This window comes from Macaca mulatta, chromosome 5 (assembly GCF_049350105.2).
Source record: "Macaca mulatta isolate MMU2019108-1 chromosome 5, T2T-MMU8v2.0, whole genome shotgun sequence".
NCBI lineage: Eukaryota > Metazoa > Chordata > Mammalia > Primates > Cercopithecidae > Macaca > Macaca mulatta.
This window is the reverse complement of record NC_133410.1, coordinates 149560613-149576172: the sequence shown is the minus strand read 5'-3', so window position 1 is coordinate 149576172 and position 15560 is coordinate 149560613. Positions and strand designations below refer to the sequence as shown.

General features: G+C 42.2%; 1 protein-coding gene across 3 annotated transcripts in view; it reads left to right on the top strand.

Moving 5' to 3' along the window:
- TBC1D9 (TBC1 domain family member 9) overlaps window positions 1-15560 on the top strand; it is a 137822-nt gene that overhangs the window by 46425 nt on the left and 75837 nt on the right. Inside the window, exons 2-3 of one of the 3 annotated variants that reach the window (XM_078002298.1) lie at window positions 9068-9178; window positions 10756-10881. Coding sequence is in view for 1 of the 3 variants with exons in the window: in XM_028848781.2 (XP_028704614.2) it covers window positions 9068-9178 (111 nt within the window). In the remaining 2 variants the exon portion in view is untranslated. Of the gene's footprint in view, window positions 1-9067; window positions 9179-9860; window positions 12514-15560 lie in introns of all 3 variants that reach the window. The other 2 variants (XM_078002299.1, XM_028848781.2) reach the window with 2 other exon arrangements.

Here is a 15560-nt window from a genome sequence, read left to right as displayed (position 1 = left end):
TGAGGGTTCTTGGGAGATTTGAGCAGCACATACTAATTGGATACAGATAAAATGCTCTTCAGATTTCAGTTTTCTGCTCTGTTTGCTTAGTTATAACCCAGCCTGTGTTTTATCTTTTGAGGTGGAAAATATGAAAGTCACAGCTTCTTTCTCCCTCTTGTTGAGCATTTATTTTGTGAGTACTTATATAAGCATGTATGTCAAAGACCCTGTGATCCAGAATTACTGTTTGACATTCTACAGAGTGGGTGCTCCACCTCTCTTAGCTTTGTCATTCTTTCCCCTGTAGCTCACTCCCCTCTTGGTAAGAAATGAGGCAGGGGTCTCTCGGGGATCACCTAATACACTAGTTTATATTCCCAGCACTTTTTAACCAGTGCCCCTTGGGATAAACATACAACAAAACCCTCACGCCTCCTTCATTCACGTATGTTGAGTTGTATCTTAGTTTGTTGAGTTTTATGTTAGTTTGCATTGTGAAAACAGTCATTTTTTCCCAAATGAAATTTACAGAATTGCATGTGCTCTGTAAAGCTATATAAATGATTCTAAGAAACACAGTCTTAAGAACATGACTGCCCTAGAGCCTCCCCTCCCCTAATTTAACAGTGTTTAAAGCAGGGGTTCCTAACTGTCAGCCTGCAGACAAGTACCTGTCAGTCTGTGGCCTTTTAGGAACTGGGCTGCACAGCAGGGGGTGAGCGGCAGGTGAGGGAGCATTTGAGCTCCACCTCCTTTCAGATCAGCTGCAGCATTAGGTTCCCACAGGCACAAGAACCCTATTGCGAACCGCACATGCAAGGGATCTAGGTTGCATGCTCCTTAAGACAATCTAATGCCTGATGATCTGAGGTGGAACAGTTTCATCCTCAAACCATCCCCCGACCACCCCACCCCCCACCTCTGGTCCATGGAAAAATTATCTTCTCTAAAACCAGTCCCTGGTGCCAAAAGGTTGGGGACTGCTGACTTAAAGTACCAAATTTTAAACTGTTACCAGTCTGCCTCCAGCTAAGAACAGATACTGAGATTAAGCATTTAGGAACCTAGAACAATTGTCTGTTAATTTTAATCAAAAAATTGGAAGCTTGTATTTTTTATGTCATTTCTTTTTTTTTTTAGTATTCCATATGCATCATATTTTTACAAAAGTGTCAGTCTGTAACAGATTGAAAACTAAAAATCAAAGAAAAACTGATTTTTTTCAGCCCTGTCCCCAAGTTGGCAAAACTGATTCTTAACCACAAATGTTTGAGAAGCACTCTCCTCATTAAGAGTCAACGATATATTTCTTAGACTTCTTAATTCATCTTTCAACGAAGAGTGATGAGTTGGGGTGTGTGTGTGCGTGTGTGTGTGTGTGTGAGAGAGAGAGAGAGAGAGAGATAAGACTCGTTCCTTCCCCCCAGGTAACGGTGTCATCCTTGAAGGCAGCATGATACAGGGGCAGCTAGAATGGAGTTATGAGAAGCAGCTATTGAAATTGAGAGGAAAGAGTTGTGGATGGCCTGTTTAAAACAACAACATTCCATAGTAGGCTTGTTGAGAACCATTTTTATCTAGAGACGCTAAAGAGTGGAAGAATGTATGGTACTTATGAAAATAAAATTGCTCCCACCATTCGACACTGAAGGTAGCATCCAAGTATTGGGATTGGTTACATGTCTATCCATGCCCTTCTCATCTTTTTCCCCTATTGCCAATAATACCTGTGCCTGAGAATAACTATAATACTTTTTGAGGTTATGGAACAGAGAACAATGCGTTGTACCTATTTCCTGTCCCAGCCACCTTCCTTGACAAAGCTCCCACATCCTCCACCTCCTTACCCAGAGAACAGCCTCCGCCTGTATTCCCCTTTCATACATAATGTGACTGGCCAACATTAGCCCACGTGTACCTTCACATTGGTTATGGTGCCTCTAGGAACTCTGGCGCATTTATACTTATGGAGATGACCCTCACCTGGCCATTTCAGCATTCTTCACACTTGCACACAGAGCCATTTTCCTAATCCCTCTCTTGGTCCCCTGGCCAGTATGGTGTGCAAACCGTATTTACCAATCTGTTTGTTGGGCACAAGGGTTTCAATTGGTTAATTAAACCTTTGAATTATCTTTGTTTTTTGTTTTTGGTTTTTTTTTTTGACAACTGCCAATCTCTGAGCTCCTTTCCAAAAGTGGAATAGAGGCTTGTCTTTTCCCTGAATATCTCTGCTTTTGATCTAACTTAATTTCAGATAAATTTCAATACTGATTAAAAAGTGACAAATTACTTCTGAAACTGGAGAAATTGATTTCCCAAGGTAAGCAGTTCCAGATATGAGTTTGGTTTGCATTATTACCTCACAGTCTTTGAAATGGAATTTTTAGCCGCCTTCTCAAGTCTTGGTCTCCTTTGTAAGATTCATAGACAATTTTAATTATTTAAGGCAGATTTGCTGGAACTTGTAATATTGGAAACTGTGGTACAAAGATGAATTAGTTCTTAAAATAATTCTTGGTTTCTCCCAATGTTCATCAAATTGAGAATTTTGTGGTCCACATTGTAAATATTCAGCATAATGTGCTGAACATTATTGTAGGCTTTGAGACTCCCAAGATAAATATGGCAGTGCTTGTCCTCAAATTACCCAGGGTCTGGTGGGAAGAAACCGTACTTTTTAATTTTTGAAGTAGGAAACAATGTAGTAATTATCTTAGTGTAATATAAGTCAAGATGGTTGGCAAAACCCAAAAAAGCGAAGTTAATTGCCAGGAGATTTGGGGGCTTGCGTGTTGAGGGCGTTGGTTGGGAGCATGCCGGAGAAAACAGGGACACCTGCATTAGGTGACCTTGACTTGGATATTGAGGGAAAGAGAAGTTTGCCAGAATGAGAAACACTTGTGCAAAACCTTGGAGGCTTTAAAAAGTAACAAGCAAACAAACAAGGCTCATTAAAGAAGTGTAAAAGTTATGGTATGGCTAGAGAGTTTATAGGTATGTCAGCAGCTGCTTCTGAATGTTTCCATTTAATTACTTTCTGCCCAGTATCGTGTAAGTGTTAAGACTTCTAGAGAACGTATCACTTACATCTAAGGAGCAGCAGCCGGAAGAACAGGTGGCAGCAGGTGGCCTACAGAAACCTCCCATCTTCCCAGATAGTAAGCCAGGCATGGAAGTGATGGGCGGGAGAGCAAGTACTGAGCCAAAAGTCTTGCATGTGTATAGAAGATATATAAAGAAGTAAATCCAAGGATACTGCATCTCTGACTTTGGGGAGATCGGTGAATATTTGCTGAAATGAATGGAAATCCAGTATGTATGTAAATGGAAGCTTCTAGATGGTGAATTCTGTCTAACTGTACCTCTTAGCAAATGTCACCACAATGGGAAAGGCAAATAACTCACAGAAAAGGAAATTGGAATGGCCAACAAACAGGAAAATCAATTAATAATCAGAGGAATGCAAATTTAAATCACAAGTAGGTGCCATTTCTCACTCTAGAAATTGGTGAAAATAAAATTTAAAAACCTGGTAATGCTAAGTGTTGGAGATATTATGGAGAAAAAGGTATTCCCACACTTTCTTGAGCACTTTAGAGAGCAATTTTGTAATATCTAATGAGGTTTAGAAATGCACTTACCCTGGGACCTGACAATTCCATTCTAAAGAAATATGCTCAGGTGCTTAAGGATTTATGCAAACAGAATATGATTACAGTTGCATAATAGAGCAAAAACTGTGGATAAGTCCAATGTCCTTTACTAGGAAAACAGATAAGTTGTAATATACTTACATAGTGGAATATTGCACAATATTTTTAACTGAATGCATCAGATTTACAAGTATATTCTGGATAAATTTTACAAACATATTGATTGAAAAAAATAAGCTGCAGTGTAACTTACAGCAAATTTGTAAAATACTCATCAGTTTTAAATGCTTTATATGAAAAACATATGGGTCAGTAAAAGTATAAGGACCTGGATAGGAAGAATACAAAACAATTTAAGAATGGTTAATGGAGAGAGGGAAATGGGATTAAGGGAGTGCAAAGGGAACATCACTGTGTCTGTTACCTTTTCTTTCTGTTAAAAAAAAAAAAAAAAAAAAAAGTAGACCTGAAGCAGGTAAGGCCAAATGTTAAAAACAAACAAACAAACAAAACAGAGTAGTGGTACATGTATTTTGTAATTTCCTATACTTTTCTATTGTTTTGAATAATTCATCACACAGTAGTGCTTAGTGCATACTAGGCACTTTCTAGGGTAGGTACTATTATTTCTTTATCAGGAAGCAGGGGCACAGAGAGATTAAGGGACTGACTGGTATGTGAGCTGAGGCTGAGCCCGCTCCCCTGACCACTCTGCCATGTACTTCCTGGATCTCTGCTTCGTTTCAGACCAGCTTCAGGACTAATGGAATAGGGGAAGCCAAGTAATCTTTAGGATCCTGTCCAGTTTACTTAGCCCTGATCACCAGTAGATGGATCGATCATTTCCATGAGCACATTTCTGCATGGCAACACTCTCCTGACACAGCCCTGCCTGCAGAAGGCTGACGGGGGTTTCTCTGCAGCACTGTGGACCTGCCACCTGTACCAGCTCCCAGCCAGGCTGCAGCTGTGCAGTGGTGACTATGCATCACACATCTTCCAGTGCCCACAACCAAATGGGAAGCGAATATGGAACAATTTTCCAAGTATTTTCTGAATCTCCTTGAAAACAGCACTTTTACATTATAAGATGCCACTGTACTAATGTAATAGGTAGATGCAGATAAGAGTTATTTTGAGGGCTGTAATTTGATTTCGTTATCTTAGGCAATCAAGATTGTTTAACACCAGGAATAGCTGACTAGAACAGCTGCTAAAACAGCGCTTTGTGTGGGAAATGAAGAAAAGGTTCAGTATTTTGACAGCCATTTCAAAGGTATGAGTAATAAGACTTTTAAGAAAATCCTAATTGTTGCTCCTTTTGTGGGGGGGCGGGGCAAGGGGATTCTCTAGACCAGATTTCCCATCTCCTAATATTCTACATCGATAGAGGACAAAGGAGGAGTATTTCCTTTTTCCCAGGGTCTTGACTTCATGCACCAATAGAGTTTAGATAGCATGGTGATAATTTATTATTTGGATTTTTTTTTTTTTTTTAAACACACACACACACCCCTAACTTGTCCATTTATCATCAAACATGTGTTTAGTGCTTACTGGGCTCCAAAGTGCAGGGCCTGTGGATCCAAAATAATCAATTAGACCCTGCCCTCAAGGAACTCTCAGTCTGGAGAGAAGAGGAAAAAATGGGACGAGGCAAAATAGGCAAGTAATCTTAAACAAATGTAATAGGCATTATAGAGGCAGAACTGGGAGGAAGAGTACAGTAGGAAAAAGGTGGCATTCAAAGATTAGGAGTTTGCTGTTTGAGGTCGGGGGGGACAAGAGCAGACAGACAAGTACAACATTTCGAGTGATCAGTGTTATCCAGGCGTGAAAGGACTCAACACTTCTGGGTTAATATGGAAAGAGTCTATTTCTTGATTTGACTGGCCAACTGCGTACCTCAGTTCACAGTATTACTTTCTGTTTGGATATCCAGTGCCTTAAATGTTCAGGGAATTTTCACAGAAATTTTCTCATTTAAATGTACCTAATGTGAATATCCTGATACACTTTCTGTAATTTACTTGAAAATATTTCAGCATGTACCTGTGCTACGTACATGTATATCTGTTAGTTTTCATCCAAGTCTTAGTGGAAGTTGGTGGCGCCAGTCGTGAATGCAGAGGTAGGGTTGGTGAACTTGCATCTAATGAGAAACCCTCACTCCAGGGGGCCTTGCTTTAAGCAACTCGGTCTTCTTTATCTCTAATTGACACCAGAGGCTTTGTTAATTAGAATGGTTTATGTTGAGGTTGGATTTTAATTGGGAACATTGTGGTGATGAAGATATGTGGATTGGGTTGGACCTTTTCAGAGGTCTTCCTTCTTTTGTGTTACAGAGGACAAAACTTCAGTGAGCCATAAAGGATGATAAAACTGAGGCTCCAGGAGGAAGTGGCAGAGCCAGGATTGAAGCATTCCAGAACCAGGACTGCCCCTGTCCGCTGCTCTGCCTTGCCCAGTCAATTATGCTTGCCCTTGAAAGAGTCTTGGTCTATGATGACACTCAGAGGCTTATTAAACCACACAGGCTGATTCTTTTGTTTGTTTGTTTGTTTGTTTGAGACAGAGTCTTGCTCTGTTGCCCAGGCTGGAGTGTAGGGGCATGATCTCGGCTCACTGCAACCTCCGCCTCCCAGGTTCAAGCAATTCTCCTGCCTCAGCCTCCCTAGAAGCTGGGATTACAGGTGCACACCATTGTGCCTGGCTAATTTTTTTTGGATTTTTAATAGAGAAGGGTTTTCACCATGTTGGCCAGGCTCTTCTTGAACTTCTGGCCTCAAGTGATCCACCTGCCCCAGCCTCCTGAAGTGCTGGGATTACAGGTGTGAGCCACCGTGCCCAGCCCACAAGCTGATTCTTGATTGCAACCCTCTAAACCCAGACTAAAGTTTGTATGCCTTAGAACCAACATATATGACACTTGTAGTAGTTTCAGCATTTTATTTCTTATTTTGATTCAAGATGTGAGAGGTATTACAAACACTCAATTATGAGTGATGCATTTGTGTGTCTAGTTAACAGAGAAGGAAATTTAGTGTTCTCGGCTAGCACTATTTCACTATTTTCTGCTTTTCCTATTATATTCTTCCATCTGTAGATAACTTAAAAGTCATTTAAGAAATTAGAGGTCTCTGTAGCAAATCCAAGTCACAGTAAAGCAAACAAAACTGCATATGTGTGTGATATAATTTGGAAATCTACCCCCTTGGAAGACTTTGCAGGCTGTAAAAATTTCATTTTTAATGTATTTCATACAGGCCAGAGCTAACAAGTTAATTTCTACTGAGCAAAAGTTTTTTTGTTTGTTTTTATCCTGGTATGTTGAGGTCAGCTAATGGTCACTGTGGTTTGGAGTGAATCTAAATGGATTTTTTGCCGTTGGACAAAGACCAAGGACAACTGTAGGACTTCTGCATGTTCTACCTCACTTAGGCTTCTTGATTAATAACCCTAGTTCAGGAAGGCAAGGGCGATTATGACCACTTTACAGCTGAGGAAATCAAAGCAACGAGAAGTTAAATGTCCCGTCCCACTCCACAGAACTGGTTATAACAGAGTCAGAGACAGAATTGAGCTCTTCCGAACATGAGTTGACTAGATCATAGCTCCCTCCATGACACCAGGATGCCAGAGCAGAGGGAAGTGAATTTCAATGGCATTGTGCATATCAGGGTCTTATTTGGTATGGCCAGAACCAAACCTCAAGACGTTATTACAAAATAACACAACAAGAGGTACCGGTGGCAACATTTTCAGAATTTGTGCCTCAGATTCAGCGAAACTTTAGGAAAAGCCTGCAATCTGGCACTGAGCTTTGCTGCTTTCAGTATCAACAGTTGCAAAGCAAGGGAGGCTGGGGGCCTTCAGCCTCCATCTCCCAGCTTCAAATACCATTTGTTCCATCCCAAAGTCATCCTCTATAAACATGCAATCTAAATAGAGGTAAACTTAGATAAAAGTATCTTAGCAGGTTTTTTTCAGGTGGCTTAACCCCTCATTCCAAATAGCCTATTACCCCTAAGTCTTATTACCTTCAGTCTTCAAAAACAATCCTGGGGTAGTAATGGTGTCTCCATCTGGCAATTGAGAAAAGCAAGATTTTGGAAATAAAATGTCTTGGGCTAATATTGTCAACTGTTCTGGGTTCCTAATTGGTCCTTCTGAGTCCAAGCCCTGCTATACACTGGGTTCCATGTAGCTTTAGATTAACTATGGGCATTTACATTATGGGAATCTTTTGGATTCATCTTTCCAATTAAGGGATCTAGTTTATTATACCTTGGAGAATGTGTGTGTGTGTAATCCGTGTTATTTTAAAATGCTGTAGAAAATGTTTGGTGTCTAATCCCGCTTAAGTGTGGTTCAAAGGTGGTTAAAAGAGAAATTTGCACTGATGACAGGCTCCCAGTTTGAAGCTGTCAGAATCCTTGTACTGCCACCACCACACCTGACAAGTTGTCTGGGAACACTGGAAAAGGATTGCTGAGTGAGAAACAGGGTTGTGCGTTCTCTGCATGGCTGGAGTGCCTCAGCCGGGTCATCTGGGCAGACTTCGCCTTCAAGGCACCTTCCACCTTTGCTCACTAAGCCGCCTTCTGCTCTTAATTTCCTTTTCCTTGTCAGTTTTCCTCCTAGAAAGAGAAGGTACAGCCTGTTCTTAAGTGAGCATTGGTATACTGGGCATTTGTATTCCTTCCAAATAAATTGCTAAATTCATTTGCTGAACATTCAGGCTTGTCTGGACTTGACGATGTGAACAAGTTTTCACATGGGCCTGGTAAACCCTGGATAAGTGGATCACTGGGGTTCTTGACTCAAAGAACTAAACTTTGTGCTAAAAATGCAGAGCCTGATCCTCAACCTTATTCCTGCATCATTTCATAGCAAAAGACCAACTCTGGTTAGCCCTGGTTATCATGACTGAGGTCACAAATGACAGAGGACTCTGCTGTTGAAATGGGAAGATCCCTCTGTTTCCCGGCCCTGGCTCATCCTAAACACGGTGCCAAAGCACTGCCTGACCTTCTCCTCCGCTCGATGATAAATGCCCTGGGGATGCTGTCTTACTCAGTTTTGTGCCCACAGGGTTTGTCTTGCACATAGTAGGAATTTAATTAGTGTTTGCTGAGCTGAATTGTACTAATTTTTTAAACATAAATGGAAAGTAGAGCAGATGAAAATAACATGTGGGGCAGCCTGGCAGACTGAATCGGATAAGCACGACTGGTTCTCGTGACCTTGTCAAGTTGTGCAGCTTGTGCAGAGCCAGCATCATCTTAAATGAAATTTTCCAAGGCATGGTGCAATGGGAGATGGGGTTGTTGGGAGAGCTCATGAAAGGGCATGTTCACGCTGCCCCTGGGAATTTGGGAAAGTACTAAGGCAATTCTTACCTGTTTCTCCCCATGTTCCACCCTCAGGCCTGCTGGTGGGTACCCTTGATGTTGTGTTGGACTCCAGTGCCCGGGTCGCTCCTTACCGAATCTTGTACCAGACTCCAGACTCCCTGGTCTACTGGACCATCGCCTGTGGTAAGCAAACGCATCCTGAAATATGCAAGTTTTAAAAGAAACGTTAGGGTTCACAACTTTTTATCAGAAGGAAAGGAGTGTGTACTTGCTGAATGCAATCACTGGTATTTTAGGGTGATTAACCTTAGCCATTTCAACACATGAACCCAGAGGCTCAGTGGCTTAACACAACGAAAGTTTCTTTCTCACTCGGGTAGAGTCGTGTTGGGATTATGTGGCCTCCTCCATGTGTAGTGACACTCTGGAACACAGGGCCTCCAAGGTCAGCATACAAGGGAAGAGTGCGAGGGTGGAGCACATCTGTGTTTAACTTCCTTGGCCCAGAAGTGGCACACTCCGCCTTCCGTTCCACTCACACTTAGTGGCCAAGACTAGTCATGTGGGCCCAACCTCACTGCAGAGGAAGCTGGGAAATGAAGAAGGATGTGTGGAATACTTGGGTGTACTAAGTAATATTTGGTATATCCTAGCATAGTACTTCCTACTGAGTAGGGATTCTTTAGTTCTCCTAATGATAATCAGTAATGCTGTGCTGTGCTTAAAATAGTAGTCAACAGTCTTGCTTTGGCTGGTCCGACGGTCATGAGCTATTTCCATTCATCACAGTCAGTTGCAGATGGAACTCCTTTTCTACTCTGTCCCCACTTCTCACTACTGAATTTTTTTGTTGTTGTTTTTCCAGATGAAGTCTCACTCTGTCGCCCAGGCTGGAGTGCAGTGGCATGATCCCAGCTCGCCACAATCTCTACCTCCCGGGTTCAAGCAATTCTCCTACCTCAGCCTCCCGAGTAGCTGGGATTACAGGCGCCTACCACCATGCCAGCTAATTTTTGTGTTTTTACTAGAGATGGGGTTTCACCATGTTGGCCAGGCCGGTCTTGAACTCCTGACCTCAAGCGATCTGCCCACCTCGGCCTCCTAAAGTGCTGGGATTACAGGTGTGAGCTACTGCACCCAGCAAAAAAAAATTTTTAATCTTGCTTTTATTGGATCTCTCATAAGAACTTCTAGTCCAAATCGACCAAGTTTTTTGTTGTTGTTATATTTGAGATAGAGTCTTGCTCTGTTGCCCAGGCTAGAGTGCAGTCACGCGATCTTGGCTCACTGCAACGTCCGCCTCCCAGGTTCAAGCGATTCTCCCATCTCAGCCTCCCAAGTAGCTGAGATTACAGGCTCTTGCCACCACACCTAGCTAATTTTTGTATTTTTAGTAGAGATGAGGTTTCACCATGTTGGTCAGGCTGGTCTTGAACACCTGACCTCAGGTGATCCACCCCCCTCAACCTCCCAAAGGGCTGGGATTACAGGCATGAACCACTGTGCCCGGACTTTTTTTTTTTTTTTCCTACAATTTCTTTTTTTGTAGAGATGGTGCCTCTCTGGGTTGCCCAGCCTGGTCTTGAACTTCTGCTTTGGCCTCCCAAAGTGCTGGGATTTCAAGCATGAGCCACTGCAATTGGCCCAAAATGGCCAAGTTTTTGTTTGCATGCGGTTTTTAAAACAGCCATAAGAAAAGTAAGGTCACTATATGAACACTTTTTTTAACTTTTATTTTTTCACCTCTACTTGATTTACAGGAAAGTTGAGCAGATTGTTCAGAGAACTCTCATCTGTACCACCCCCCATGCAGAGTTTCCGCTATTATTAACATCTTACTGTGGTGCATTTGTTATAATTAATGAACCAGTGTTGATACATTATTTGTAAGTAAAGTCTGTTATTCAGATTTCCCTCATTTTCTTTTTCTGTTTCAGTATCCCATCTGGTATAACATTATAGTTAGTCAGTCATATCCCGTTAGGCTCCTCTTGGCTGTGGAATTTTCTCCGATTTTCCTGGGCTTGGATGATCTTGACAGTTTTGAAAGATACTGATCCAGTATGTTTTGGCATGCTCCTCAACTGGAATTTGTTTGATATTTTTCTCATGATTAGACAGGGGCGGTAGATTTAGATCACAGAGATAAAGGGCCATTTTGTTTCATGGTGCCAAGTGTACGTTTTATCAACATGATTTATGACTGTGGGCCTCCTTGATCACCTCCCTAAAATAGTGTTTTTTTAGGTTTCTCCACTGTAAAGTTACTCTGTTCTTCCCCTTTTCAAACTATTCTCTTTGGAGAGAAATCACTATGTGCAGTCCATACTTAAGGAGCAAGGATTTTTCTCTCCTTTAGGGTAGACTGTCTACATAATTTGTGGAGAATTGTTTTGCACAGTAAATTTATCTCTTCTCCCTCATTTATTTATTTAATTATTTATGTCACTATAGACTCATGCCTATTTATTTCATCTTCTGGGTTATAATCCAACACTACTTTATTCTTTGCTCAAATTGTTCCGGCTTCGGCCATTGGGAGCTTTTTCGGTTGACTTCATTCATTTTTAAAATTGATGTTTACTTGGTAGGAAGTGCTGTGCTGGGATCTAAAAATATAAAGACAATTATATTTGGTCTCTGCTCTTGAGAAACGTACAGTCTAGTGAGGATACAAGTAAATAGTCAATTACAGCCCAGTGTGAACCAGTGCCTTACGGTTCCATTGAATTTCTGGGCATCCAACTAAACAGAGGAATATAGGCTGGCCTCCTACAGAATTAGAAGAGGTTATCTAGGTGTGATTTCAGGCTGCTGGCAAGCTCCATTGCCTGGGTAATTCTCCCTCAGGGATCTAGTAGTACCTGAAATTCTAACATTGTAATTATGTCTCTCCCGCTCCCTGCCGGAGATGGAGTCTTGCTCTGTTGCCCAGGCTGGAGTGTAGTGGCACAATCTCAGCTCACTGCAACATCTGCCTCTTGGGTTCAAGCGATTCTCTTGCCTCAGCCTCCTGAGTAGCTGGGATTACAGGCACACACCACCATGCCCTGCCAATTTTTGTATTTTTAGTAGACACGGGGTTTTACTATGTTGGTCAGGCTGGTCTCGAACTCCTGACCTTGTGATCCGCCCGCCTTGGCCTCCCAAATGCTGGGATTACAGGCATGAGCCACCGTACCAGACCATAATTATGTCTTTTTAAATGTATTCTGAGATGCAAACAGCCCAATGAGAGACAATTAACTATAACCATTGTTTACACACCCCATGAACGAAGGCATGGCTTCAAGGTTCAGAGCAGTGGGAAAACCCATCAAAAAGTGAAGAATGGGGATTGAGTGAGAGGAAGGTGATAAAGGATTAAAGAAGAGGAAGCTGGGACTCTGACCTGGACAGACTTACCAGTGTAACCCAGGGTCCTGGAAGACAGTGTTCCAGTCTTCTCTGCACGTTTACCCACCACAGAGGGAGCCCGTAGAAGGGAAAGTACCATCTGGCCTGCCATAGTTGATTGGGTAAGCATCACATTTAGTTGGCAAACAATCTAGAATCATGTTTCGTAGCCAGCAGATGAAGAACTAAAAAGAAAGAAGTTAAAAGCCAGGGAAAGCCACCAAGCCCCTCCACCTCATGAGGGTGTAGAAAGGATGCCGCCGCCTCCTTCTCGCTCACTTTCCAGCAATCCTGCCACAAGTGCCCAACTGCTTGCGAGATCCTTTGCAGGCAGGAGGTCTTCAGAGCCCTCAGATCTCTCCTTACCGCCCTCCAGCCTCCTGGTCTTCCCACCTCAATTTCTGGTGATGTAAGGAACTGGTTTGTGTCTCCTGTGACTTTTCCTCTGACCCTGAGCCATCACCTTTGTTGTCGCTGACATTTATAATGTCATTGCCTGACGTTACTACTCCTCAGTCTGATTCTGGGGCTTTGCCATGGTATTGCTATGAAACAGATCTTCCTGTGAATACTCCTATGGGATAGAATTGGGTGTTACAAAGCTGAGTTATTCCTGAATTATTTGCTGAGCCAAGGCTAAGGAACACTAAGCTGTAAATGCTGATGGCATAATTTATTGTCCAAAGTGATGTGTAGTTTTCTTTTCCCAGTGGTACCTGTCACAATGAAATCACTGCATGATTTCATTATAATAAACCCAGAATGGTTTTAGTTTTTGTATATATTGATTATCCACAGAGATAGCTCCAGAATTTCTTTATGGGAGCCTGAGCGACAGAGCGAGACAAGTGTTGTGAAAGTGGTTTTGTGTTGTTGTTGTTTTTGTTGCATTTTGTATTTTTTTTTTGAGGCAATGTCTTACTCTGTCCCCCAGGCTGGAGTTCAGTGGCGTGATCTCGGCTCACTGCAACCTCTGCCTCCCAGGCTCAAGTGATCCTCCCACCTCTGCCTCCCAAGTAGCTGGGACTACAGGCAGGCACCACCATTCCCTGCTAATTTATTTATTTATTTTTTTGTAGAGACAGGGTTTTGCCATGTTGCCCAGCCTGATCTTAAACTCCTGTGCTCAAGCCGTCCACCTGCCTCAGCTTCCCAAAGTGCTAGGATTACAGGTGTGAGCCACCGCGACAGGCCACCATTAATTGTTCTTTCTTACTGATTTCCATTTAAAATCCAAGTTACTGGCTCCCTTTCATAAGATTTTAAGAGCAGAAGCTACTCCCTTAAGATTTTTTAAATGTATCTGTACCTTATTGTTTGTAAATTTAATGTTATTTTTCATAAACTACAAAGTTAGTATGGGGTAGGAAAATATATTAAAAACTTCTGATTTGCTAGGATTTTATGAAATATTGCTATAAAAGAAACTTCTGCAGACAATTGGGTAAGTCTAACTCACTGCCTTGTGGAATCCGTGGGATTATAAAACCTTTTTCTATAAATCTTGATCTTGTCATGTGTTTTGTAAATCGTTAATAAGCATAAATTGAGTTAAAGGGAGCATCTGCCACCAATGTCTTGACATAGACCACATAGAGCAGTAGTAGTGTTACTGGTAAATCCTAGCTGTATGATTTGCCTTAGACTTGACCCACATGAAATCAGGCAGGAGGACTCTTTCTGACCATCTTACTGCCACTATAATAAGCACCTGGCCCTGGGCAATATGAATCATACGGAAAGCGGGGTGGAGGTACCACGAATTATTTGATGAGACATTATTTTCACATGCCTCCTCTTTTTATCTTTTTTACTTTTTTGAGACGGACTCTTGCCTTGTCACCCAGGCTAGAGTACAGTGGCACAATCTCGGCTCATTGCAACTTCTGCCTCCTGGATTCAAGTGATTCTCCTGCCTCAGCCTCCCGAGTAGCTGGGATTACAGGTGCCTGCCACCACGCCTGGGTAATTTTTGTGTTTTTAACAGAGATGGAGTTTCACCGTGTTGGCCAGGCTGGTCTTGAACTTCTGACTCAGGTGACCCGCCCATCTCAGCCTCCCAAAGTGCTGGGATTATAGGCGTGAGTCACCATGCCTGGCTTGCCTCATAATTACTAACAAATAATCTTCTGTTAGTTTATCCAGACTGGTCTGAAGAAGTTGATCATTTACATTTCCTTGACATGGAGAAATTTAATTGGGAAAGGGAGCGAAAAACCTTTCCTAAACGATGACCATTTCATTTCACTAGTACCCAAAATGCAGTTTTTGTTCTTTTTGGCTAATATGCCATTATGTCAACAATTCTAGCCTACAGAAGGGCATTTTTTTTAGTGGTTTGTACAGTAAATTCTACGTTTTATCCAGCCAGTTTTGTTGAGCTGGTTATACTGTACTCTGACAATTGTGTCTCTCATGGTTTACCAGTGAATTGACTATTTTGCACCTGGGGCTCACATGAGAATACTAAATAGGTGCAGATATGCCCCTAGCAGCTCTTGTTTTGGATATGGTGTTCCAGAGGCAGAAGAGAGCCCAGTCCATTGTCTTCCTTGGCCTTCGGTTGGCAGAGGTAGAAAGCCATTTGACTTTCTCCCCGTTATAAGGACTAGAAGGTTGTAACAGTAAAAAGGGTTGGTTATGTGATCTCCATGGGAATATGGACACATAGGAATGTAGGTCGTTCCAAGGATACAATCTAAAGAAAGGAGTTCTGGGACAGCTCAGGAGAATTAGAAGCAAAGATACAGAAGAGCTGCTGGCAGTTCCTTCTGGATGCATCTGACCTTCAAAAAGGGCTAATAAAGTAAAGCGTGGAGGGGATGTGTTTGATGGACACCTCACTGATAACAATGCTGAACAGTGCCTTGATTTGGCTGTGTATTGATTTAGTATCCCTTCCATTCCAGAATGTCATCTGGGCCTAGATGGTCATTGTGTTTCAGAAATGAAAGATAGATCAGCCACCGTCTTGCCTGCGCCTCTTATTGTAGTAGGATGCAGAGGCAAGGTGAATTGTCCAAGTTCACATTCCTGGTTATAACTAGTTATGTGGTACTCAGACCAAGATCTCAGGTCTCCCCAGTCCCATCCCAGGACTTCTTAAGTGGCACCATGCTGGCTTTTATGATTAAATATTTTTCTAGTTAGCAAATGGTAAGACCCAGAG